Source organism: Patagioenas fasciata, chromosome 1, assembly GCF_037038585.1.
Source record: "Patagioenas fasciata isolate bPatFas1 chromosome 1, bPatFas1.hap1, whole genome shotgun sequence".
NCBI classification, from domain to species: Eukaryota; Metazoa; Chordata; class Aves; order Columbiformes; family Columbidae; genus Patagioenas; species Patagioenas fasciata.
This window is the reverse complement of record NC_092520.1, coordinates 1,736,661-1,764,559: the sequence shown is the minus strand read 5'-3', so window position 1 is coordinate 1,764,559 and position 27,899 is coordinate 1,736,661. Positions and strand designations below refer to the sequence as shown.

The 27,899-nt window shown below is 60.3% G+C and overlaps 1 protein-coding gene across 1 annotated transcript; it reads right to left on the bottom strand.

Annotated features, from left to right (window-relative positions):
• Window positions 1-19: 19 nt before the first annotated feature.
• Window positions 20-20,155, bottom strand: ARRB1 (arrestin beta 1). The gene is made up of 16 exons (XM_065834587.2): window positions 19,568-20,155; window positions 9,211-9,241; window positions 8,740-8,800; window positions 8,254-8,298; window positions 6,464-6,660; window positions 6,331-6,390; window positions 6,164-6,231; window positions 5,070-5,205; window positions 4,901-4,985; window positions 4,733-4,805; window positions 3,242-3,379; window positions 2,656-2,739; window positions 2,498-2,521; window positions 1,173-1,243; window positions 859-910; window positions 20-288 (listed from the first exon to the last, which is right to left on the bottom strand). Exons 1-16 carry the CDS (start codon window positions 19,585-19,587, stop codon window positions 177-179), a joined length of 1,257 nt encoding a protein of 418 aa, XP_065690659.2. The 5' UTR covers window positions 19,588-20,155; the 3' UTR covers window positions 20-176.
• Between the last annotated feature and the right edge of the window lie 7,744 nt (window positions 20,156-27,899).

Sequence of the window (27,899 nt, the reverse complement as noted above, 5' to 3'; positions counted from 1 at the left end):
ATGAGAAGTGACGACACGGCACAGCTGGATGGTTATAATTGCTGGCGCCATCGGGCGATCCATAGGTAGAAATTAAAAAAAAAACACCGAAAAAATCAATAATTATACAAAAAAAACCAAGAAGCCGAACGCGACGGACGTTCCTGGGCATGGGGGGGGGACACACACACGCTGGTTTATCTGTCGTTGAGCTGGGGGGAGTTTGTCCGCTCGTCCTCGTCCTCCTTGTCGTCCTTCATGCCCTTGAGCCGCTGGCGGGCGAAGTCTTCGAACACGATGTCGTCGTCGCTACGTTTGGGGACAAAAAGGGAGAAAAAGGGGGCGGGGGATTTACCGGAGAGGGGGGGGACACCCACCGCTGGGGTTTGTCCCCATGTGTTGGGCTTTTGGCTTTTCAACCCCCCCCAGTTCATGAGCAATAAACCAGCTGATTCCTCCAAGTTTTGCCAACACTTTGCCCCTTGAAGAATCGCAAGCACCGCCCCCCCCCCCCCCACCAAATCCACTTATTCCGACCCAAACGCAAAGCCCGGGATTAACAGGGAGGTGCAAAGCGGCTGCGGCATCGCCACCCATAGGGGACAATGCGGGGACACCGCGGGGACACCGTGGGGACACCATGGGGACACCGTGGGGTTGCCCCCCCCGCACCACAACGCGATCCCGGCGGGTGTTTTCTTACTGCGCTTGCTCCTTTTAGTTTGGATTGGATTGTTTGGGAAGGCATGCGGGGGGGTGGCGAAAGGGGGGGTGGAGAGAAGTGCGATTGGGGTGACGTGCACAGTGCGGGGGGGGTCAATGTTTTCCTAAAGGTGGGGGGGGGGGGTCCGAAATTCAAGTGTTTTAATCATCTCTTACTTTGTGTCGAGCTCGATGAGGTTCGTATCAATGGGCGCTTCGTGCTCTGGAACTGAAGAGAGGGGACAGGGTTTAGTCATCGATGTCACCAACAAGATGTGACCCCCCCATACACTGTTTGGGAGGGCAGTGGGGACCCCCACGGTTTTAAAGCTTTAAAGCTCGGATTTGCTGCCCCATGGGGCTCAATGGGGGGTGACAATCTCTCCGGAGCAAACTGCCCACCCCCCCAAAAAAGAAATGACCCCCCCAAAACAAGAACTGACCCCCCCAAAAATCCCACCCCATGGCCGGGGGGGGTGTCGGACACTCACCGTCCCGGTGCGGAGGTTCCTCCTTGGGTTTGGGGTGCATGAGCGTGAAGGGCAGCTCCACCGCCACATCGCTGCAAAACACACAGTGTGGGGGGGGAATTTTGGGGTTGGAGGGGGGAAATTTGGGGTTGGAGGGGGGAAATTTGGGGTTGGGGGGAGCAGAGTAAAATTCCATGTTTTGGCAGCTTTGGGGGCCACAAAGCTGGGTTAAAAATGGTGTTATGGTCGTTACAGTGGTCGTGTTTCTTGGTTGAGCTTGACTTGGTGGTTTGGGCTCGGCTTAAACCCCCCTTGGGATTAGGGGGGACATGTGGGCAGGGTTGGGGGGGGATATGGATGCACCGTTAAGGGTATTTGGCAGCAGATTTGGGGGACACACCAATAGGGCTGGGGGGGACACGCTGGCAGGACTGGGGGACACAGCAGCAGAGTTGGGGGGACACACAAGCACGTTTTGGGGGGACACTGGCAGGATTAGGGGGGACACCAGCAGGGTTGAGTGGGGGACGTGGATGCAACATCAGGGGGATGTGGCAGCAGATTTGGGGGGAACACACCAGCAGGGTTGGGGGGGGACACACTAACAGGATTAGGGGGGGCATGGCAGCGTGGTTAGGGGGATGTGGCAGCAGATTTGGGGGGGACACACCAGTAGAGTTGGGGGGGGCATGCAGGCAGGGTCAAGGGGACACCGATAGGACTGGGGGACATGTCAGCAGAGTTGGGGGGACACAGGAGCACGTTTTGGGGGACACACAGTGGGACAATTAGGGGAGACATGCGGGCATGTTCAAGGGGATGTGGCAGCAGATTTGGGGGGGACGGCAGCAGGGTTGGGGGGGACACCAACAGCACTGGGGGACACACCAGCAGAGCTGGGGGGACACACAAGCACACTTTGGGGGTGACACCAGCAGAGTTGGGGGGACACACAGGCAGGGTTAGGGGGATGGGACAGCAGATTTGGGGGGGACAGCAGCAGGGTTGGGGGGACATACAAGCGCATTTTGGAGGGGACAACAGCAGGATTTGTGGGGGGGACATGTAGACAGGGTCAGGGGGATGTGGCAGCAGATTTGGGGGGGACACAAGCACATTTTGGGGGGGGACACTGGTGGGATTGGGGGGACATGTGGGCAGGGTTGGGGGGATGTGGCAGCAGATTTGGGGGACACGTCAGCCAACTTGGGGACACATCCAAGCCATGGTGCCCATGGTGACCTCAACGCTGGTGACACCCCGAGGACAAGCGTGGGGTGCAGGTGGCAGCAGAGGGGACCAAGGGGGGGGTGCGGTGGCAATTTAGGGGTGTCCAGGGGGGTTACCTGGAGGCGAGGTCTCCCAGCAGGCTGGTGTGGGACAAAGGGGACAACATGTCAGTCACCATCACTTAAGGACACGTCACCCCTTGTCCCCAACCTTGTGTCCCCCCCACCCCATGAGCCCTAGGGGAGGCTTGGAGGGGGGGGTCCCCAAAACTCACCCTCCTCGGGACACCACCAGCTTCACCTTGACCTTGTAGGAGACGATGATGCCCAAGATCTCCTTGTTGGCTCCATCCCGCAACCTGGAGAGGGGGGGACACTGAGGGGGAGCATGGGGACAATCTGGGGAGGCCACAGGGTATAGGAGCCCAGGGGTGGATTTTGGGGGGTGCAGGAGCCCCAGGGGTATTTTTTGGGGGGGTCAGAGGGTGCTGGAGCCCCAGGGATTATTTAGGAGGGGCTTGCAGGGTGCAGTATAGTTTTTTGGGGGGGTCACAGGGTGCAGGATGTTTTTTGGGGGGTCACAGAGCGCAGGATGGTTTTGGGGGGTCACAGGGTATAAGATGGTCGGGAGGGTCACAGGGCACAGGATGGTTTGGGGGGCTCACAGGGTGCAGGATGTTTTTTGGGGGCATCACAGGGTATAAGATGGTTGGGGGGGTCACAGGGCACAGGATGGTTTTTGGGTGCAGGATGTGTTTTGGGGGGCTCACATGATGCAGGAGCCCCAGGGATTGTCTTTGTGGGGGTCACAGGGCTCAGGATGGTTTTTGGGGGGTCACAGGATGTTTTTGGGGTGCTCACAGGGTGCTGGAGGCCAGGTTGGTGTCCTCGTGCTTGAGCTTCCCGTCCAGCGCCAGCCCTCGCTTCTCCCGGTTGTTGGCCAGGAAGGGCGTGAGGGTGTAGACCTTGCAGAACGTCGAGCTGGGGGCCACCATGTCGCTGGGGGTGACAGCCACCATCAGCCCCAACTCCAGCCCCATCTCTGACAACCCCAACCTGGACATCTCCAGCCCAGCCTGGAGAACATCTCCACCCCATCTCCAACCTGGAGAACATCTCCATCCCATCCCCAGCCTGGGGAACATCTCCACCCCATCTCCAACCTGGGGAACATCTCCACCCCATCTCCAACCTGGAGAACATCTCCATCCCATCCCCAGCCTGGGGAACATCTCCATCCCCTCCCCAGCCTGGAGAACATCTCCATACCATCCCCAACCTGGAGAACATCTCCATCCCATCCCCAGCCTGGAGAACATCTCCACCCCATCCCCAGCCTTGGGAACACCTCCATCCCATCTCCATCCTGGAGAACATTTCCATCCCATCCCCAGCCTGGAGGACATCTCCATTCCAGGACCAGCCTAGAGATCATCTCCATCCCATCTCTAGCCTGGATAACATCTCCATCCCATCCCCAGCCTGGAAGACACCTCCTTCCCATGACCAGCCTGCAGAACATCTCCATCCCAGGACCAGCCTGCAGAACATCTCCATCCCAGTCCCAGCTTGGTGAACATCTGCATCTGAACTTCAGATACCACCCCAGCTTGGTGAACATCGTCCCAACTCCAGATGACACCCGGGTATCTCCATCCCAGCCTGGTGAACATCTCTATCCCAACTCCAGACCCAGCCCAGATATCTCTGTCCCAGCCTGGAGGATGTCTCCATCCCAGTCCCATCTTGGTGAAAATCTTCACCTGAACTTCAGATCATTCCCCAACATGGTGAACATTGACTCAACTCCAGACCCAGCCCAGATATCTCCATGCAGCATGGTGAACATCTCCATCCCAACTCCAGGCCCAGCCTAGAGAACATCTCCATCCCATCCCAAATCTGGAGAACACCTCCTTCCCAAGACCAGCCTGAAGAACATCTCCATCCCAGTCCCAGCTTGGTAAACATCATCCCAACTCCAGACCTAACCCAAACATCTTCATCTAGCCTGGTGAACATCTCCATCCCAACTCCAGATCCAACAGAGATATCTCTGTCCCAGCCTGATGAACATCTCCGTCCCAGTCCCAGTCTGGTGACCATCTCCATCCCAACGCCAGACCCAGTACAGCAACATCTCCATCCCTGCCCCAGCTTGAAGTTCATCTCCAGCTGGTGGGACGCAGAGGTTGATGTCCCCCATGGTGCCATCAAAGAAGGTTCTCCTCCCACCAAGACCTTCTTGCTGGATGCACCATCCCATAGCTCTGAAAGTTCTGCACCAGGGCAGGAGACCCCCAAGGCTCCTCTGATGTCCCCAGGTCCCTTTGCCATGTTTCCAGTACTCACTCAGCGTCCTCCACGGCCACCGGACACTTGTACTGGGCGGTGTTGAAGAGGCAGATGTCGGCGTACTGGCGCACTGTGGGGAGAGATGGAGACACGGGGATCAGGGACACCAGGGATGGCCACCACAGGGACATCAGCCGGGGTGTGGGGTGACACCCCATTCCTCACCTGAGATCTTGATCTTCTTCACCGTCTTGTTGGTGTTGTTGGTGACGTGGACGTTGACGCTGATGGGTTCTCCGTGGTAGTAGATCTGTGAGAAACAACAGGGCGGGTGGTGAGGTCCACCTCCTCGCCAAGATCACCCCACCGGTGTTCCCAGCCTGTCCTCACCCACCTCCTTGTCCAGGGACGCCTCGAGGTGCAGCGGCTTGTCCGACATGAGGAACTGCCGTGTGGTCTCTGCCATGGGCTGGGGACCGGGGCGCTCCGGCGCATATTGGACCTTCCGGATGACCAGGCGGACCGAGTTCCTGGTTGGGGGGGACATGGCCAGAGGAGAACCCAGGCGTCCGGCTGCCCGCACGCTGCCTGCACTGTCTTGGCCCATTCTGGGGCCAAATCCCTTTCTTCTTCTGGTCTGGGGTCATGGCAGGTTGTGGTGGTGGGTGTGTCCATCCCAACCCTGGGATCATCCCTCACCCACTCCAACCCTGGAGAATATCTCCAGCCCAGCCCCAGCCTTGGAGAAAGTCTCTGTCACTGCCCCGGCTTGGGGAACATCTCTGTCCCATGACCAGCGTGGAGGACATTTCTGTCCCAGGCCCAACCTAGAGGACATCTCTGGCCCAACTCCATCCTGGTGAACATCATCATGTCAGCTACAGTGCCAGCCCAGAGAACATCTCCATCCCAGCCTCAGCCTGAGGAACATCTCCATCCCAACCACAACCTAGAGGACATCTCCATCCCAAGTCCAGCCTGGAGGTCATCTCCATCCCAGCCCCAGCCTGGAGAACATCTCCATCCCATGACCTGCTTGCAGAACATCTCCATCCCACCTCTAGCCTAGAGGACATCTCCATCCCAAGCCCAACCTGGAAGACATCTTTGCCCCAGGCTCATCCAGAGAACACCTCCATTCCAGCCTGGAGGACATCTCCATCCCAGCTCCATCCTGGAGAACATCTCCATCCCAACCTCAACCTAGAGGACATCTCCATCCCAGACCCATCATGGAGGACATCTCCATCCCAGCTCCATCCTGGAGAACATCTCCATCCCAGCCCCAACCTAGAGGACATCTCCATCCCAGCCCAGTTTGGAGGACATCTCCATCCCAACCCCATCATGGAGGACAACTCCATCCCAGTCCGATCTCACCCATCGTGGGTACCACACCTGGGTGCCCCTTACCCACCGCCAGGTGACAGCCCCCACCAACACCCCAAAGATGCCACCACCCAGGCCGGACGGATCCTCTCCACTCACCTTTTGTGGATTTTCTCCTCCAGGTTCTCGGCGCAGAAAGCTTTGACCTCGTAGTCCACCCCGCAGGCCTGGACACCAGGAGTGGGCAGAGAAGGTGGCACAGAACCCCTTTGTCACCCCACCGCGAGGTGACCCCAACCGGTGCCACCAAGACGGGTGGACCTTACCTTCCCCGTGTCCTCTGGGCCCGGCTGCAGCGTGACGGAGCAAGGCAGGTTGGGGGGGATCTGGGGAGAAAACAGGGGGTCAGGAATGGGGTCGGGACCTCATTGTCCCCGTTGTCACCTGCTGCCACCCTACCTCGAAGGTGAAGGGGTAGGCGTGCTCGCCCAGCTTCTTGATGAGCCGCTCCTGGAGCCGCGTCAGGGGCTTCTTCTCCTCGGGCAGTGGGGGGAAGGCCTGAGCGTTGGCCACAAAAAGGTCCTTGCGGAACGTCAGGCCCAGCACGTCCAGGTCCTCGCGGCCATAGCGGAAGGCGCAGGTCAGGGTGACGAAGACTGAGGAAGAGGACAAGGGGGTGGTGACATCGTGGTGTGGTGGCGTCATGGTTTGTTTGCATTGTAACGTAGTGGCATCATGGCTTGGTGGCATCATGGTGTGGTGGTATCATGGTGTGGTGGCATCATAACATAGTGGCATCATGGTTTGGTGGTATCATGGTGTCGTGGCATCATGGTTTGGTGGCATCATGGTGTGGTGGTATCATGGTTTATTGGTATTGTAGCGTAATGGCACCATGGTTTGGTGGTATCATGGTGTGGTGGTATCATAACATGGTGGTATCATGGTTTATTAGCATCATAACATAGCGGCATCGTGGTTTGGTGGTATCATGGTGTGATGGCATCATGACACAGTGGCATCATGGTGTAGTGGTATCATGGTTTGGTGACATCATAACAGTGGCATCATAGTTTGGTGGCATCATGGTGTGGTGGTATCATGGTGTGGTGGTATCATGGTTTGGTGGCATCATAACATGGTGGCATCATAACATGGTAGCATCATAACATGGTGATATCAGGGCATGGTGACATCACAGCATGATGATATCAAGGTATGGTGACATCATGACATGGTGATATCATGGTTTGGTGGCATCATGATGTAGTTGGTACCCTGACATGGTGGTATCATGACGCATTGACTCCATGGCATGGTGACATCATGGCATGGTGGTACCATGGTGTGGTGGCATCACAGAGCGGTGACATCACAGCACGGTGATATCACGTTATGGTGGCATCATGGCACATCAACACAACGGCATGCTGACATCGTGGCATGGTGGCACCATGGTGTGGTGACATCACTGCACAGTGAGATCATGTCAATGTGACATCATGACATGGTGGTATCAGGGCACGGTGGCATCTTGATATGGTGACCTCCCAGTATGGTGATATCACAACACGGTGACATCACAGCATGGTGACATCATGGCACACTGACACCACAGAATGGTGGCATCATAACATGGTGCTACCATGGTGTGGTGGCATCACAGCATGGGGACATCACAGCACAGTGATATCACATCATGGTGCCATCATGGTATGGTGTTATCATCATGACATGGTGATATCACAACATGGGGACATCACAGCACGTGGTAACATCATGACATAGTGGTATCATGGCATGGTGGCATCATGACATGGTGATACCACAGCATGGTGACATCATGCCACAGTGACATCATACCATAGTGGCATCATGGCAAGGTGATACCATAGCATGGTAGCATCATGGTGTGGTGACATCCAGGCATGGGGACATCACAGCATGGTGACATCATGCCATGGTGATATCATGGCAAGGTCACATCATGGTGTGGTGGCACCGTGTTGTGGTGGCATCACGGCTCACCCCCGTGCCACCAGCATGCGGTGGTGGCTCCTAGGAGGTGCTGTGGTGGGACATGGGGACACAGCCTCGGACACCCACTGCAGGGACCCCCATCCCCAGGGGGCTGCAAAATGTCACCTGAGCCACCTGAGGCAGGACCTGGTCCCCCGTGGTGCCACCTGGGTGTCCCCTGCGGTGTCACCTGGGTGTCCCCAGGCAGGAGGGGCCACAGGAGCCATTACCTTTCCTCTCCTTCAGGTACTCGGGGTCCACCAGCACCACGCCATCTGCAGGGACAGCAGCGTCAGGGGACATGCCACAGGGACAGGGGACATGTTGTGGGGACAGGGGACACATTGTGGGGTCAGGGGACACGTCGTGGGGTCAGGGGACATGTCGTGGGGTCAGGGGACATGTCGTGGGGTCAGGGGACACCATGGGATCAATGGAAACACTGGCAGGGACAAGGGGACACACCACGGGGACAGGGGAGACATCACAAGGACTGGGGACACTGTGGGATCAGGGGACACACCATGGGGACAGGGGACACGCCACACGGACAGGGGACACTCTAGGATTAGGGGACATGCTGGTGAGGACAGGGGGACACCACAAGCTCAGGGGACACACCATGGGGACAGGGGGGACACCCCAGGGTTAGGAGGAGATGCCAGCGAGGAGAGAGGGACCCCCAAATTGAGTGTCCCCACCATGTCCCCACGTACCCACGGGGTCCACCACGTCGATGTGATCCACAAAGTCCCTCTTGCCCAGGTAGACGGTGAGCTGGGGGAGACAGAGGGGACAGGGGGCCCTGTCACCACCCGCTGGGGTCCATTACCCCCGCCGTCCCCACGTGTCACCCCATCCCAGTGGCACCTAAAAGCTGGTGGCACCACCAAAGCCTGGAATCCACCTAGATGACCCCAGACTTGGTGGCATCTCCAAAGCCTGGAAGCCACCCAGATATCCCCAGACCTGGTGGCATCTCCAAAACCTGGAACCCACCCAGATGTCCCCACATCTGGTGGCACCTGGTGACAAGCCCCTCCCCACCCCCGCCGTGCCTCAGTTTCCCCTCCCGCTGCCTCAGGCAGATCATGGGGCATCTCTGGGGTTTGGGGACCTGCCCGCCCCCCCCGGCAGGATTTGGGGGGTGTCACCCTGGTGTCCCCACATGTCACCCCCCCCCTTACCTTCCCGTTGGGACTGGCTTTCTTAAACACCCTGCAAGAGAGAAAAGGGGGTCAGTGGGGGGCACGTTCACTGTGTGGACCCTATAGATCCTACAGGCCATAGGGGGCACAGAGACCCTCTAAACCCTATAGACCATAGGGGGCAGAGAGACCCTATAGACCCTCTAGACCACGGGGTGCACAGAGACCCTATAGACCATAGGGGGCCACAGAGACCCTATAGATGCTATAGACCATGTGGAGGCACAAAGACCCTATTCCTGCCCCATATGCCAGCTCATACAGTCACCCCCCAACCCTAGAGACCATAGGGGGCACAAGGTGCGTGCAAAGTGTGTGCAAAGTGTACGCAAGGTGTGTGCAAAGTGTTCGCAAGGTGCATGCAAGGTGTCTTGCAAAGTGTGTGCAAGGTGTGCGTGCAAGGTGCATGCAAGGTGTGTGCAAGGTGTGTGCAAAGTGTGTGCAAGGTGCCTTGCAAGGTGTTTTGCAAGCTATGTGCAAGGTGCCATGCAAGATGTGTGCAAGGTGCGTGCAAGGCACCGTGCAAGGTGTCATGCAGGGTGCGTGCAAGGTTCATGCAAACTGCGTGCAAAGTGTGTGCAAGGTGTGTGTGCAAGATGCCTTGCAAGGTGTGTGCAAGGTGCATGCAAAGCGTGTGCAAAGTGCCTTGCAACGTGCGTGCAAGGTGTGTGCAAGGTGCCAACAAGGTGCATGCAAGGTGTCTTGCAAAGTGTGCGCAAGGTATGTGCAAAGCGTGTACAAGGTGAGTGCAAGGTGTGTGCAAAGCGTGTACAAGGTGAGTGCAAGGTGTGTGCAAAGTGTGTGCAAAGTTCACAGATGCTGGGAAACCCAGAGGGTTGGGTAGGGACAGGCAGGCTGGGCAGGGACAGGTAGGGACAGGTAGGGACGGGCAGGAACAGGCAGGGAAGAGCAGGAACAGGCAGGCTGGGCAGGGGCAGGCAGGGATGGGCAGGGACAGGTAGGCTGGGCAGGGACAGGCAGGGACAGGCAGGGACGAGCAGGGACAGGCAGGCTGGGCAGGGACAGGCAGGGAAGAGCAGGGACAGGCAGGTTGGGCAGGGACAGGCAGGGATGGGCAGGGATGGGCAGGGCCAGGCAGGGCCAGGCAGGCTGGGCAGGGCCAGGCAGGGCCGGGCAGGGCCAGGCAGGGACAGGCAGGGACAGGCAGGCTGGGCAGGGACAGGCAGAGACGGGCAGGGACAGGCAGGCTGGGCAGGGCCAGGCAGGGCCGGGCAGGGCCAGGCAGGGCTCTCTGCACACAGCCTGGCAGCGGCTGCTGGCTCATGCTGTGCCGGATTATCCCTCCCGGCTGCCAAATCCCATTAAAACCATCCGGCGGATTAACGGTGGCGGGAAAAGGAACTCCCGGGGCGCCGCTGGGCTGGGCCCAAACCCGGGGGTCCCAGGTGCTGAGTCCTGCGGGCAAGGGGAGCTGCCTGCAACCTGCTGCCTGTGCCCTGCAACCTGCTGCCTGTGTCCTGCCTGCAACCTGCTGCCTGTGCACTGCAACCTGCTGCCTGTGTCCTGCCTGCAACCTGCTGCCTGTGCACTGCAACCTGCTGCCTGTGTGCTGCCTGCAACCTGCTGCCTGTGTGCTGCAACTGCTGCCTGTGCACTGCAACCTGCTGCCTGTGCACTGCAACCTGCTGCCTGTGTGCTGCCTGCAACCTGCTGCCTGTGTGCTGCAACTGCTGCCTGTGCACTGCAACCTGCTGCCTGTGCACTGCAACCTGCTGCCTGTGTGCTGCCTGCAACCTGCTGCCTGTGTGCTGCAACTGCTGCCTGTGCACTGCAACCTGCTGCCTGTGCGCTGCCTGCACCCCCCTGCTTGTGTTCTGCATCCTTCTGCCTGCATTCTGCTGCTTGTGTTTTGCCTGAATCCCACTGCCTGCATTTTCTGCCTGCATCGCGCTGCCTGCGTTCTGCCTGCACCTCCCCACTGGCCTTTACAGCAGCTCCCAGGGACCTGCTGCATGTGACAGGGTGACCCGTGTCCCCAGGCCAGGGTGACCCACGTGTCCGGGTGAGCGTCACAGCCTTGCCTGCATGTCAGGGTGACCGTCACCCCCTCCCCTGCCATGTCCCCACATCCCTGGAACCCTGTGTCCCTGTCCCCACATCCCTGGGACCCCACATTTCTCTGACCTCACATCCCTGCGTCCCCACATTGCTGCGTCCCTACATCCCTGTGTCCCTTTGTCCCTCCATCCCCACAACCTGGTGTCCTCACATCTGCATGTCCCTGGTGTCCCTACATCCTTGTCCCCCTGTGTCCCCACATATCTGCATTGCTGGAACCCTGTGTCCCTGTTCTTACATCCCTGTGTCCCCACATCTCTGTGACCCCACATCCCTGTGTCCCTGTCCCTACATCCCTGTGTCCCTATGTCCCTGCATCCCCACAACCTGGTGTCCTCACACCTCTGTGTCCCTCGTGTCCCTACATCCTTGTCCCCCTCTATCCCCACATATCTGCATTCCTGGAACCCTGTGTCCCTGTTCTTACATCCCTGTGTCCCCACATCTCTGTGACCCCACATCCCTGTGTCCCTGTCCTCGTGTCACTGGATTCCCGTGTCCCTGAAACCCTGTGTCCCCACATCCCTGGAACCTTGTGTCCCTTTCCTCACATCCCTGTGTCTCCACAACCCTGCATCCCCATGTCCCTGTGTCCCCACATCTCTGCAACCCTGTCCCCCCACATCCCTGTATCCTTGTGTCCCCAGGACTGTGTCCCTGTGTCCCCACATCCCTGTATCCCCACATCCCTGTGTCCCTGGTACTTTGTGTCCCCACATCTGCATCCCTGTGTCCCTGGAACCCCACATCCCTGTGTCTCCACATCTCCGCATTCCTGTGTCTCTGGAACCCCATGTCCCTACATCCCTGTGGCCGTGGAACCCTGTGTCCCCACATCTCTGCATCCCCGTGTCCCTGTCCCCGCATCTCTGCGTCCCCACATCTCCGCAACCCCGTCTCCCTGGAACCCTCTGTCCCTGTCCCCACATCCCTGTATCCCCACATCTCCGCATCCCCATGTCCCTGGAACCCTCTGTCCCTGTTCCCACATCCCTGTGTCCCTGGGACCCTGTGTCCCCAAATCTCTGCATCCCTGTGTCCCTGGGACCCCGTGTCCCTGTCCCCACATCCCCTTCCTGGGTGGCCTCTCCTCTGGTTTGGGGACAAAAGCTGAGTTTTCCCAGACAGGGTGGGATGAAAAGGCGGCGTTAATTTGCTGTAATTAAATAAACGAGGGGGAAATAAAGGGTCTGGGCTGTTTGGGGAAGGGCACAGCATCGTTAATTGGTGTCTCCCCCTCCCCGCAATTAATTAATTAATCAGTTTTTAAGGCCAAGGGATTGGCAGAGGACCCAGCCCCAAGAGCTGGGGATGGAGGGGGCGATGCCACCTCCCGAGAGCAATTAACAGTGGGGTTTTTCGGGGTAATTAATGAGTTGTTACAGAGAAGAGGGATGGGGAGCACCCTCCGCCACCCCAGCACCCAGGGGACACCCTGGGGAGGTTTCGGGGCGCTGGGAACCCCGGGAATGGAGCCAAACGCTGGGTGGGGCGGGGAGCGGCGCTGGCTCCTGCCCAGCCCTCGTTACACAAACGAAGCCGCTAACGAACCCGGGCCAAGGCCGGATCGATGGCGGCCGTGAGCAGGAAACTATTACTCACCCGGCACCGCAGCACCCGCCCCACGGCCCCACGGCACGGGGGGGCCCCTCGGAGCCTGAGACCCACACAACCCTGTGCTATGGGGGCAGGACCCCCACGGAACCCAAGACCTACACAACCCCACATTATGGGTGCAGGAGCCCCACGGAACCCAAGACCTACACAACCCCACATTATGGGTGCAGGAGCCCCATGGAACTCAACACCTACACAACCCCACATTATGGGCGCAGGAGCCCCACGGAACCCAAGACCTACACAACCGCACATTATGGGTGCAGGAGCCCCACGGAACCCAAGACCTACACAACCCCACATTATGGGTGCAGGAGCCCCACAGAACCCAAGACCTACACAACCCCACATTATGGGTGCAGGAGCCCCACGGAACCCAAGACCTACACAACCCCACATTATGGGTGCAGGAGCTCAGGGGTGACCCCAAATAATGGGTGCAGACACCCACAGAGCCCAAGACCCACGTGGTCCCATGCTATGGGTGTAGGAGACCTTCATGGTCTCGTGTTATGGGTGCAAGAGACCAGGCTGGCCCCACACTATGGGTGCTGAGACCCACAGAGCCTGAGACCCACAAAATGCCATGCTGTGGGTGCAGGAGCCCCACGGAGCCCCATGCTATGGGTGCAGGAGCCCCACGGAGCCCAAGACCTACATAACCTTGTTCTATGCGTGCAGGAGTCCCATAAAAATCCATCCTATGGGTGCAGGAGCCCCACAGAGCCTGAGACCTTCATGGTCCCACACTATGGGTGCAGAAGACCAGGCTGGCCCAACATAATGGGTGCAGGAGCCCCATAGAGCCCAAGACCTTCATGGTCCCACGCTATGGGTGCAGAAGCCCTACAAAACGCCACGGAATGGGTGCAGGAGCCCCATATAACCTCATCCTGTGGGTGCCAGAGACCCGTACAGCCCCACATTATAGGTGCAGGAGCCCCATAGAGCCCAAGACCTTCATGGTCCCACGCTATGGGTGCAGGAGCCCTACAAAACGCCACGGAATGGGTGCAGGAGCCCCATATAACCTCATCCTGTGGGTGCCAGAGACCCGTACAGCCCCACATTATAGGTGCAGGAGCCCCATAGAGCCCAAGACCTTCATGGTTCCATGCTATGGGTGCAGAAGCCCCACAGATGCCCACACTATGGGAGCAGGGGCCCCAAGGAGCCCAAGACCCACATGGTCCCATGCTATGGGTGCAGGAGCCCGGCGTGACCCCACATTATGGGTGCAGGAGCCCCAGAAAACCCAAGACCTTCATGGTCTCATGCTATGGGTGCAGAAGCCCCACAGACGCCCATACTACAGGTGTAGGGGCCCCAAGGAGCCCAAGACCCACATGACCCCACACTATGGGTGAAAGAGCCCTGCACAGCCCCACATGATGCGTGCAGGAGCCCCCTAGAGCCCCAGACCTTCATGGTCCCATGCTACGGGTGCAGGAGCCTCACAAAACCTTGTGCTATGGGTGCAGGAGCCTGGGGTGGCCCCACATTATGGGTGCAGGAGCCCCACAGAATCCCAGACCTACACAAACCCATGTATGGGTGCAGGAGCCCCACAGAGCCCCACACTATGGGTGCAGGAGCCCCACAGAGCCTGAGACCCACATGACCCCATGCTATGGGGGCAAGAGCCCCACAGAGCCCCACGCTATGGGTCCAGGAGCCTGGGCTGCCCCCCAGAACACGAAAAGGAGGAAACACGGAGCGTTCCCTCCCCCTCCGGCCCTTCCTGGTGTGGAAACGCCGGAGTCACCGGGCAGGAAATCCTGTCACCGCCGGTGACTTCCCGGTGTCCCCCGTGTCACTTGGCACCGCCGCCAGGCCACATCCTGCCCGCCTCATTGATCCGGTGCCTTAATGAGCTCGTTAGGTACACGCTAACGATCGCTTTATTTGGCGGCTGGTCATCGAGCGGGGTCCGTTTGATGTCTGTTGGGGAGATTGAGGAGGATTTGATTTCCCTTGGGGACATCGATCGCCTTTGAACTTGGGGGCGGAGAGGACGGACAGACGGACAGGTTTTTACAGGCTCTCACACTAATGGGGCCGGCGGGCAGGTCTAATTAGCCAACGCCCTCGTTAGAAGGGACCTCCGGGGGATAACGGAGCCGCAACCACATCTGCACAACCACATCTGCACAACCACATCTGCACGCCCCGGCACGACCTGGCGGCCGGTGGCTCCGGGCCAGGGGAAAATAGAGCGAGTGTCAACCAGGGGTGAGCCCGGAGCACCACGTCCCAAAAACCAGAGCATCCCGCTACGTCCTGCATCCCCCTACATCCCCCCTATATCCCCCATCCCCCCTACATCCCTGCATCCCCCCCTATATTCCGCTGCATCCTGCATCCCCCTACATCCCCCCTATATCCCACATCCCCCTTACATCCCTGCATCCCCCTATATCCCACATCCCCCCTACATCCCTGCATCCCCCCTATATCCCACATCCCCCCTACATCCCTGCATCTCCCCTATATCCCACATCCCCCCTACATCCCTGCATCCCCCCTATATCCCACATCCCCCCTATATCCCACATCCCCCCTACATCCCTGCATCCCCCCTATATCCCACATCCCCCCTACATCCCTGCATCCCCCCTATATCCCACATCCCCCCTATATCCCACATCCCCCCTACATCCCTGCATCTCCCCTATATCCCACATCTCCCCTACATCCCTGCATCCCCCTACATCCTTGCATCCCCCCTATGTCCCACATCCCCCCTGTATCCCTGCATCCCCCTACATCCCTGAATCCCCCCTATATCCCACATCCCGACTACATCCCTGCATCCCCCCTATATCCCGCTGCATCCTGCATCCTCCTATATCTCTCTTGCATCCCCCCTATATCCCACATTCCGCTGCATCCTGCATCCCCCTCTACATGCCTGCATACCCCCCTACATCCCGCATCTCACTGCATCCCCCTATATCGCACATCCTCCTACCTCCCTGCACCCCCCCTGTATCCCTGCATCCCCCCTATATCCCGCATCTCACTGCAATCCCTATATCCCACATCCCCCTATAGCCCACATCCCCCTATAGCCCACATCCCCCCTACATCCCGCCTGCATCCCCCCTATATCCCACAACCCCCCTACATCCCACAAACCCCTACATCCCACATCCCCCTTCGTCCCTGCATCCCACATTCCCCCTATATCCCATATCCCCACTACGTCCCACCTGCATCCCCCCTACATCCCGCATCCCCCCTACATTCCCCCTGCATCCCTCCTATATCCCGTATCCCCCCCATATCCTGCATCCTCTCTGCATCCTGCATCACTCCTACATCCCCCCTGCATCCCCTCTACATCCCACATCCCCCCTATATCCCATATTCCCCCTATATCTCGCATCCCCCTGCATCCCACATTCCCCCTACATCCCTCCTATATCCCACATCTCCCCTATATCCTGCATCACCCCTACATCCCACATCCCCCCTATATCCCGCATCCCACCGCACCCATAATGTGGGACCATGAAGGTCTGGGGCTCCGTGGGGCTCCTGCCCCCATCCTGTGGGGCCAGCCTGGTCTTCTGCACCCATAGCATGAGACCACGAAGGCCTTGGGCTCCGTGGGGCCCCTACATCCCGCATCCCACTGCATCCTGCATCATCCCGCTGCATCCCTGTATCCCACATGCTGCTGCATCCCCACATCCCACTGCATCCTGCATCCCACTGCATCCCGCATCATCCCACTGCATCCCTGTATCCCACATCCTGCTGCATCCCCACATCCCGCTGCATCCCTGTATCCCGCATCATCCCGCATCCCACTGCATCCCTGTATTCCACATCTCACTGCATCCCTGTATCCCACATCCCGCTACATCCCTGTATCCCGCATCTCACATCATCCCGCATCCCGCTGCATCCCTGTATCCCACATCTCACTGCATCCCCGTATCCCACACCTCGCTTCATCCCTGTATCCTGCATCCCGCATCCTGCTGCATCCCTGTATGCCCGCATCCCGCATCATCCCACATCCTGCTGCATCCCCACGTCACACTGCATCCGACATCCCGCTGCATCCCTGTATCCCACATCCCGCTGCATCCCGCGTCCTGCTGCATCCCTGTATCCCGCATCCCGCTGCATCCCGCATCCCACTGCATCTCCACATCCCGCTGCATCCCTGTATCACGCATCCCGCTGCATCCCGCATCCCACTGCATCTCCACATCCCGCTGCATCCCTGTATCACGCATCCCGCTGCATCCCTGTATCCTGTATCCCGCTGCATCCCCACATCCCGCTGCATCCCTGTATCCCGCTGCACCCCTGTATCTTGCATCCCCCTGCATCCCGCATCCCCCTGCATCCCGCTCATCCCGCATCCCCTGCCAGGCATTCCCCGGCCGGCCTGGAATTCCGCCGGCTTCTCCTTCACTTTGTGCCCTGCTGAGGAACAGGCCCCGGAGCGGGATGCGGGATGTGTCTGGATCCTGCTCGTGATCACCCACGAGCTGGTTCTCCAAACACCGTGCAGGACGCGGGAGGCTCCCCCGGCCTGGGCCACCTTCCTCCTGCTCCCCTCCGTGCCCATCTCGGAGCGTCCCGGGGACAACGGAGCGTCCTGGGGACACCAGAGCATCCCTGGGGACACTGGAGCATCCCTGGGAGACACTGGAGCATCCCAGGAGACACCGGAGCATCCTGGGGGACACTGGAGCATCCCTGGGGACACCAGAGCATCCGGGGGACACCAGAGCATCCCTGGGGACACTGGAGCATCCCTGGGGACACCAGAGCATCCCAGGGACACTGGAGAATCCCAGGGATACTGGAGCATCCTGGGGGACACTGGAGCATCCCCAGGGACACTGAAGCACCCCTTGGGACACTGGAGCATCCCAGAGACACTGGAGCATCCCTGGGGACACTGGAGCATCCCAGGGACACTGAAGCATCCCAGAGACACTGGAGCATCCCAGGGGACACCAAAGCATCCCAGGGACACTGGAGTATCCCCAGAGACACTGGAGCATCCCAGGGGACACCAAAGCATCCCAGGGACACGGAAGCATCCCAGGGACACTGGAGCAGCCCTGGTGACACCGGAGTATTCCAGGATACCAGTCCCAAGAATTGATGGGGCAGGATGGGACCGTGGGGACAGCCCGGTGACATCCCACCATGGCGTTTCCAGCCACTGGGTAGCCACCACGGGCCACCAAAGTGTCCCGAGGCCACCGTGGCCACCTCTGGGTGCCGGGTGAGAGAAGCCAGGTGGGGGAAACGGGGTATTTTTTGGACAAGCTGCAAATAAATGAGGTGACACGTTCGGTGGTGGCTCCACCGAGCCACTTCCTCCAGCTCTTCCCACCTTCTAAGGGGTTCGGCGAGATGTTGGGGACGGTGACACGACGACGCACGGAGCTGCACCCCCCAAACCCGGAGACGGCTCCTGGGGATCCCCCCGTACCCTAAATCTGCTCCTCGCCCCGCGCGGGGCACCCGGGGCCGTGTGGGGACCCCAAATGTCACCAAATCGGGGGGTGGCAGAGTGGGGACCCCAGGAAAAGCGGGGTGACCCCGGGGAACCAGCAGAAATGACGCGTTTTGGGGTGCCCGGTGCTAAAGCCGCCCGACACCCCAACCCCTCTTTGGGGGGAATCCGAGCGGATTTGGGGCTCCAAAAGGGACATGGGGAGGGGGGAATTTATCACCTTAACCCCCCCCTACTCCAGCTCACTGGGACACCCCAAAAATCTCCCTGGGGGGGCACAAATCCAGCTGCAGATCTCAGGAACCCCAGGGGCGCTCCAGCATCCCCGCTGCTCCAAAAATGGGGGGTTCCCCCCCCCATCACCCTCCTAATTCTGGGGGTGCCCACCCACTCCAGTTCTCCAAAATTGGGGATGCTGGGATGTGGGGGGATGTGGGTGTTGGACCAGCAGCACCCCAGTATGAACCCCCCAAAACGCTTTGGGGGGGTCAGTGGGAGCCCCCAAACCCCATCGTGCCCCCCCAAATTGCTGCAGCGTTTCTGGAAGGTTCTGCCAAAATCAGGCCGGACCCCCCCGTGTTAAGGTGGCATCAGTGACATCGGTGTCACCCCCCAGGTCGCAACATGGGTGGGGATAAAGGGGAGGGCAATGTGACCCCCCCACAGCATAGGGGACCCCTAAGAACCCTCAATAATTAATAATGGGGACACTCAGGGGGACAACGAGCTGTCACAAAGGGGTGAGAGATGGCACCGGGCTGTCACCCCCGTGGTGACACCCAGGCTGTCACAACAGACACCCCCAGCCCCCCCGTGCATGGGCTGGGGGGTCACCAGGGTCCCCAAACCCCAAAAAGCCCTTTCGTGGGGTGGGGTCACGCCGGGGGCGGCCACAGGGTCCCCACACAACGACGGTCGCAGCGGTGGCTCCCGGGGACACCCCGAATGCCACTGGGGGGGCCCGGGGGGGGTCACTGGGGGGCCCTGCCCGAACTACAAGCGAGGAAAAGCCGGGGTGACCCCCCCCCATAAACCGCAACGACGAGAGGGGACCCCGGAAGCGACCCGGGGGACCCTCCCGGTAGCCCCGGGCAACCGCGGGGGGCTCGGCGCAGACACCCCCGGGGTGTCCCCCCCCCCAAAACTCACCGGGTGCCTTTGTCTCCCATGGCCCCGCCGATCCGGGCAGCTCCGCCGGGAAGCGCCGAGCGGGGCTTGGAAAATTACTGGCTGGATGGTGGAGGGGGAAGAGGCGGCGGCGGGGAGGGCGCTGGGCCCGGTACGGCCCGGTACGAGCTCGGCTCAGATCGGCTGCGCTCGGCCGCGCTCGGCTGTTCTCGGTTCGGTTCGGCTCCGCGCAGCCCCCCGCTCGGTTCGGTTCGGCCACGCTCGGCTCTGCTCGGCCCCTCTCGACCCTCCCCGCTCGCTGAGCTCGGCCCCGTTCGCCTGGGTTCGGCCCCGCTCGGTTCGGTTCGGCTCTTCTCGGCTCCGCTCAGCGCCCCGCTCGGTTCGGTTCGGCCACGCTCGGCTCTGTTCGGCCGCTCTCGGGTGGGTTCGGCCCCTCCGCTCGGTTCGGCCGCGCTCGGCTCGGCCCCGTTCGCCTGGGTTCGGCCCCGCTCGGTTCGGTTCGGCTCTTCTCGGCTCGGTTCGGCCCCGCTCGGCCCGGGCGCTGCCGAGCGCAGCCCCGCGGCGCTGCCGCTGCCGCCACCGCCTCCGCCCGCCCCCGAGCGAGCGCGGCCCCGGGGCGGGGGGCGGCGGCACTCGCGGGGCCACAGGGGCGGGGGGGGAAACGGAACGGGGAAGGGGGGGGGGGGTGGGTGACCGGGCTGCGCGCGCGCGGGGACACCCGGAGGGACAGAGAGGGGGAGGGGCGCCCCCGCGTGCCCGGAGAGGGACCTGCAGGGTGGGGGGCGGGGACAGACGGCGGGGACACGCGCGCGGGCACACGGGCACGTGCACTCGTGTGCACACACACTCACACGTGTGTACACGCCCCCGTGCGCACGTACATCTGTGCACACGCGTGCGTGCACACCCATGTGCGCGCGTGCACACACGCACAGGTGCGCGCACATCATGTGCACACACACCCTCGTGCACACACAGCTTCCGTGTGCACACACACCCCCTGTGTGCACACACACACGCGTGTGCACACACCCATGCACACACGCGCATGCATACACACCCCCCCATGTGCACACACACACAACGTGTGCACAGACACATGACGTGCACACACACACACACGTGCACATGTTCACACCCATGTGCACACGTGTACAGGTGCATGCACGTAATGTGCACACAACACGTGCACACAACATGTGCACACACACCTCTGTGCACACACACACATGCACACACACCCTCCATGTGCACGCACCCACCGGTGTGCACACACGCACACAAGTGCACATACGCACACGCACACACTCCCCGCATGTACACACGCACACACACACCTGTGCACACGCATGCATGTATGTGCACACATACATACATGTGCACACACATGCACACACCCCCCATGTGCACCTGCACACAACACATGTGCACACACACGCATGCGCACACCCCCCCCATGTGCACATGCACACAACACATGTGCACACACACATGCATATGTGCACACACACACGTGCACATGTTCACACCCATGTGCACATGCACACAACACGGGCACACATGCAAACACGTGCACGTACACATGCTCACCCCATATGTGCACATGCATACATGTGCATACACACACGTGCACACACACATGCATACCGCCCCATGTGCACACGCACATACACACATATGCACACACACATGCATACGTGCACACACACGCATGCACTCACACCCTCCCATGTGCATATGCACACAACACGTGCACACACACATGCATCCCTGCACACACACTCATGCACACACCCCCCCATGTGCACATGCACACAACACATGTGCACACACACATGCATCCATGCACACGCACTCATGCACACACCCCCCCATGTGCACATGCACACAACACGTGCACACATGCAAACACGTGCACGTACACATGCTCACCCCCCCATGTGCACATGCACGCATGTGCATACACACACATGCACACACCCCCATGTGCACACGCACATACACACATATGCACACACGCATGCACACACACACGCACACACCCCCATGTGCACACGCACACACACACATATGCACACACACGCATGCACACACACCCTCCCATGTGCACATGCACACAACACATGTGCACACACACACACATGTGCACACACGCCCCGTGCAGGACAGGGCACCCAGCACAAGGGTCCCCAAGCCCCAGGTGCCACCAGGAGCCCTGGGGACACCGGGGACTGTCACCCCATTGCTCCCAGCCCGCCCCAGCAGTGGGACCTGGCTTCACCAGCTGGGGACATGGGGGACATGAGGATATGGGGTTGTGGGGACACGAGGACGTGGGGATGTGAGGATGTGGGGACATGGGGGACATAGGGTCATGGGGGACATAAGGACATGGCGTCGTGGGGACATGGGGGACGTGAGGATGTGGGGTCATGGGGGACATAAGGATATGGGGTCATGGGGGACATACGTATATGGGGTCATGAGGACACGGGGACACAAAGACATTGGGTCTTGGGGACATGGGGGACATAGGGACGTGGGGTTGTGGGGATAGGGGTACACAAGGACATTGGGTCTTGGGGACATAGGGACATGGGGTCATGGAGGCATGGGGGATGTTAGGATATGGGGACATGGGGACACAAGGACATTGGGGCTTGGGGATCATGGGAATGTCGGGACTTGGGGAACATAGGAACATGGGGTTGTGGGGACATGGGGACACAAAGACATTGGGTCTTGGGGACATGGGGGACATAGGGACATGGGGTTGTGGGGTGCATGGGGACACAAGGACATTGGGGCTCGGGGACATGGGGGACATAGGGACATGGGATCATGGGAACATGAGGACACAAGGACATGAGGGATGTGTGGTCATGGGGGACATGAGGTTGTGGGGACCTGGGGGATCATGGGGATGTGGGGACTTGATGTGGGGACATGGGGGACATAGGGACATGGGGGATGTGGGGACACGGGAACACCCCATGTCCATGCCCTCCTCCAATCAAGTGCAGCCCCGCCTGCCATCAGCCCCTCCCCTCCATCCTCACTGGCTGCCTTCCCCCATTGGCCCGCCTCCTGCAACGGAGCGGCCAATCAGAGCCCCCGCGGGAGAACCGCCCCCTCCACCACCCACGGGCAGGAGCGGGCAGGGATAGGGAGGAACGGGCAGGAGTGGGGAGGAACGGGCAGGAGTGGGGAGGAACGGGCAGGAGCAGGCAGGAGTGGGCAGGAACAGGCAGATACAGGCAGGAGCAGGCAGGAATGGGGAGGCACAAGCAGGAGCGGGCAGGGATGGGCAGGGACAGGCAGGGACGGAAAGGGATAGGGAGGAACGGGCAGGAGCAGGCAGGGACAGTCAGGAGCAGGCGGAGGTGGGCAGGAGTGGACAGGACAGACAGGGATGGGCAGGGATAGGGGAGGAGTAGGCAGGGATGGACAGGAGCAGGCAGGGACAGGCAGGGATGGCAAGAAGCAGGCGGGGATGAGAAGGGAGAGGCAAGAGCGAGCAAGGATGGGCAGGAGTGGGCAGAGGTGGGCAGGGATAGGGAGGAGCGGGCAGGACAGGCAGGGACGGGCAGAGACAGGCAGGAATAGGCAGGGGTGGGCAGAGCAGGAGCAGGCAGGGACGAGCAGGCACAGGCAGGACAGGGCAGGGACAGTCAGGGACGGGCAGTGTCCCCACTGGGCTGTGGCACTTCCCACCTGTGGCTCTGCAACCCTGAGGCTTCCAGGGCAGGAGCAAGCGCAGGCAGTGGGGGGGCCCTGCCTGCAGCACCCATGGGTGCACCCCCGTCCTGGGCAGCGTCTGCCTGCACAGGGGCAGCCGGGCCGTGCAGTGCAGTGCAGTGCAATGTGTTCCTGTGCAGTGTGACGTGTTGCTGTGCAGTGCAATATGTTCCTGTGCAGTGCAATGTCTTGAAGTGCAGTGCAGTGCAATGTGCTCCTGTGCAGTGCGATGTCTTGCAGTGCAGTGCAATGCGTTCCTGTGCAGTGTGACGTGTTGCTGTGCAGTGCAATGTGTTGCTGTGCAGTGCAATGTGTTCCTGTGCAGTGTGATGTGTTGCTGTGCAATGCAATGTGTTCCTGTGCAGTGCAACATGTTGCTGTGCAGTGCAATGTCTTGCAGTGCAGTGCAATGTGTTCCTGTGCAGTGTGACATGTTGCTGTGCAGTGCAATGTGTTGCTGTGCAGTGCAATGTCTTGCAGTGCAGTGCAATGTGTTCCTGTGCAGTGCGATGTCTTGCAGTGCAGTGCAATGTGTTCCTGTGCAGTGCAACATGTTGCTGTGCAGTGCAATGTGTTCCTGTGGAGTGTGACATATTGCAGTGCAGTGCAGTGCAATGTGTTCCTGTGCAGTGTGACGTGTTGCTGTGCAGTACAATGTGTTCCCATGCAGTGCAATGTCTTGCAGTGCAGTGCAGTGAAATGTGTTCCTGTGCAGTGCAATGTCTTGCAGTGTAGTGCAATGTGTTCCTGTGCAGTGTGACGTGTTGCTGTGCAGTGCAATGTGTTCTCATGCAGTGCAATGTCTTGCAGTGCAGTGCGATGTGTTCCTGTGCAGTGCGACATGTTGCTGTGCAGTGCAATGTGTTCCTGTGCAGTGCAGTGCAGTGCAATGTGTTCTTGTGCAGTGCGACATGTTGCAGTGCAGTGCAGCGTGTGGCACAGCACCGTGCAGTGTGGTGCTGTGCAGCGCTGTGCAGTGCTGCAGGGCTCCGTGCAGTGCAGTGCAGAAGTGTGCAGTGCAGTGCAGAGCTGTGCAGAGCATTGCCTCGCCATGCAGTGCTGCAGGGCTCCGTGCAGTGCAGTGCAGAGCTGTGCAGTGCATTGCCTCGCCATGCAGTGCTGCAGGGCTCCGTGCAGTGCAGTGCAGAGCTGTGCAGAGCATTGCCTCACCATGCAGTGCTGCAGGGCTCTGTGCAGTGCATGCAGAGCTGTGCAGTGCATTGCCTCGCCATGCAGTGCTGTGCAGTGGTGCAGGGCACCGTGCAGTGCAGTGCAGTGCAGTGCAGAGCTGTGCAGTGCAGTGCAGAGCTGTGCAGTGCATTGCCTCGCCATGCAGTGCTGTGCAGTGCTGCAGGGCTCCGTGCAGTGCAGTGCAGAGCTGTGCAGAGCATTGCCTCGCCATGCAGTGCTGCAGGGCTCCGTGCAGTGCAGTGCAGAAGTGTGCAGTGCAGTGCAGAGCTGTGCAGAGCATTGCCTCGCCATGCAGTGCTGCAGGGCTCCGTGCAGTGCAGTGCAGAGCTGTGCAGAGCATTGCCTCGCCATGCAGTGCTGCAGGGCTCCGTGCAGTGCAGTGCAGAAGTGTGCAGTGCAGTGCAGAGCTGTGCAGAGCATTGCCTCACCATGCAGTGCTGCAGGGCTCTGTGCAGTGCATGCAGAGCTGTGCAGTGCATTGCCTCGCCATGCAGTGCTGTGCAGTGCTGCAGGGCACCGTGCAGTGCAGTGCAGTGCAGTGCAGTGCAGAGCTGTGCAGTGCAGTGCAGAGCTGTGCAGTGCATTGCCTCGCCATGCAGTGCTGCAGGGCTCCGTGCAGTGCATGCAGAGCTGTGCAGTGCATTGCCTCGCCATGCAGTGCTGTGCAGTGCTGCAGGGCTCCGTGCAGTGCAGTGCAGAGCTGTGCAGGGCATTGCCTCGCCATGCGGTGCTGTGCAGTGCTGCAGGGCTCCGTGCAGTGCAGTGCAGAGCTGTGCAGTGCATTGCCTCGCCATGCAGTGCTGTGCAGTGCTGCAGGGCTCCGTGCCGTGCAGTGCAAAGCTCAGAGTCGCGGCTTCGTGCCCCACGTTGGGCGCCAATAAATCTGCTGAGGCGCAGAAATTCCCTTCCAAGCCGAGGGACTGCGCAGCAGGGCCGTTTGTCTGCAGCGCTGGACGCACAGGGGGAGCTTCCGCCATAGTTCGTTAAGTGTGTCTTAATTAATTCCCAGTCTCACTGCCACGGTTTATTATCGCACCACAGTGAGCGGTGAGAGCAGCGCATCCCCTTGCCGTGCAGTGCCGTGCAGTGCAACGCAGTGCTGCGCAGTGCACTGCAATGCGTCTGCGTGCACAAGGGACACATCCTGCGCACAGGGGACACATCCATGTGTCACCTCCCATGCATGACACAGGTACAAGCCCCGCACAAAGCCTGCGGCCACATGCATGAGCAGGGTGGCACCCGTGGGTGCACAGCACCCTGCTGCCAGGCTCCCTTGATGGGTGCAAAGCACTTGGGTGCAGGATGGCACCCATGGGAGCACAGCACTCTGCTGTGGGATGGCACCCATGGCTACGCAGCACCTCACTGTAAACTTTAGGGTGGCACCCATGGGTGCACAGCACCCTGCTGCCAGGCTGCCTTGATGAGTGCAAAGCACTTGGGTGCAGGATGGCACCCATGGGAGCACAGCACTCTGCTGTGGGATGGCAACCATGGCTATGCAGCACCTCACTGTAAACTTTAGGGTGGCACCCATGGGTGCACAGCACCCTGCTGCAAGGCTGCGCTGGTGGGTGCAAAGCACTTGGGTGCAGGATGGCACCCATGGGTGCACAGCACCCTGCTGCCAGGCTGCCTTGATGGGTGCAAAGCACTTGGGTGCAGGATGGCACCCGTGGGAGCACAGCACCATGCTGTGGGATGGCACCCATGGGTACACAGCACCTCACTGTAAGCTTTAGGGTGACACCCATGGGTGCACAGCACCCTGCTGCAAGGCTGTGCTGGTGGGTGCAAAGCACTTGGGTGCAGGATGGCACCCATGGGAGCACAGCACCCTGCTGCCAGGCTCCCTTGATGGGTGCAAAGCACTTGGGTGCAGGATGGCACCCATGGGTGCACAGCATCCTGCTGCAGGGCTGTGCTGGTGGGTGCAAAGCACCTGGGTGCAGAATTGCACAGAGGATTCACAGCACCCTGCTGCAGGATTGCACCCGTGGGTGCACAGCACCTCACTGCAAAGCTGCAGGATGGCACCCATGGGTGCCCAGCTGCAGGCAGGGACCCCCACCCCGAGGCTGGGGACACTGCAGGGGACAGGTAGGACACAGAGGGGTGCTGAGCAGCCCCCCCAAACCCACCCTGGCTCTGGGAAGGGGTTGGCCCAAAACTGGGGACGTGCCGGATGGTGACCTGAGGGTCACCGGGTGGGGGGGATGCCCTGGGGACACCTGCCTGCACCCCCAAGACCTCACCTGCACCCCCAAACCCCACCTGCATCCCCAAACCCCAGCCTGCACCCCCAAACCCCTCCCTGCACCCTGAAACTCCAGCCTGCAGCCCAAACCGCTCTCTGCACCCCCAAACCCCTTTCTGCACCCCAAATCCTCCCTGCACCCCCAACCCTCACCTGCAGCCCAAACCCCTTTCTGAACCCACAAACCCCTCCCTACACCCCCAAACCCGTCCCTGCACCCCAAACCCTCACCTGCACCCCAAACCCTCATCTGCACCCCCAAACCCCTTTCTGCACCCTGAAACCCATGCCTGCACCCCCAAACCCCTGCCTGCACCCCAAAATCCCAGTCTGCACCCCAAATCCCTTTATGCACCCCCAAACCCCTCCCTACACCCCCAAACCCCTCCCTGCATCCTGAAACTCCAGCCAGCACCCCAAACCCTTCTCTGCACCTCAAACATTTCCCTGCACCCCCAAATGCCTTTCTGCACCCCAAAACCTTCTCTGCACCTCAAACACTTCCCTGCACCCCCAAAACCCTTTCTGCACCCCAAACCCTCCCTGCACCCCCAAACCCTGCCGTCCCCTCCTTGCACAGCTCACCCACGTTCAGGTTCAGAAATTGTCCCTCCCTGGTGCCACCGCCACATCCTCGGAGACATCCCAGCCCCCGCCCCGCCCCAAGGCACCACCGACCCCATCCTCGGGGACATCCCCGTCCCCCGACACGAGGTGCCCACTGACCCCATCCTCGGGGACATCCCCGTCCCCCGACACGAGGTGCCCACTGACCCCATCCTCGGGGACATCCCCGTCCCCTGACACGAGGTGCCCACTGACCCCATCCTCGGGGACATCCCCGTCCCCCAACACGAGGTGCCCACTGACCCCATCCTCGGGGACATCCCTGTCCCCCGACACGAGGTGCCCACTGACCCCATCCTCGGGGACATCCCCGTCCCCCGACACGAGGTGCCCACTGAGCCCATCCTCGGGGACATCCCCGTCCCCCGACACGAGGTGCCCACCGACCCCATCCTCGGGGACATCCCCGTCCCCCAACACGAGGTGCCTACTGACCCCATCCTCGGGGACATCCCCGTCCCCCAACACGAGGTGCCCACTGACCCCATCCTCGGGGACATCCCTGTCCCCCGACACGAGGTGCCCACTGACCCCATC

Excerpts from the sequence above, each read along its gene's own strand:
- ARRB1 (XM_065834587.2), bottom strand. The coding sequence starts at position 19,587 with ATGGGAGACAAAGGCACCCG. Across the intron at positions 6,661-8,253 it reads GTACCTGAAGGAGAGGAAAG|TCTTCGTCACCCTGACCTGC; the intron begins GTAATGGCTCCT and ends CCTCTTCCTCAG. Across the intron at positions 4,986-5,069 it reads AGGCGTCCCTGGACAAGGAG|ATCTACTACCACGGAGAACC; the intron begins GTGGGTGAGGAC and ends TGTTTCTCACAG.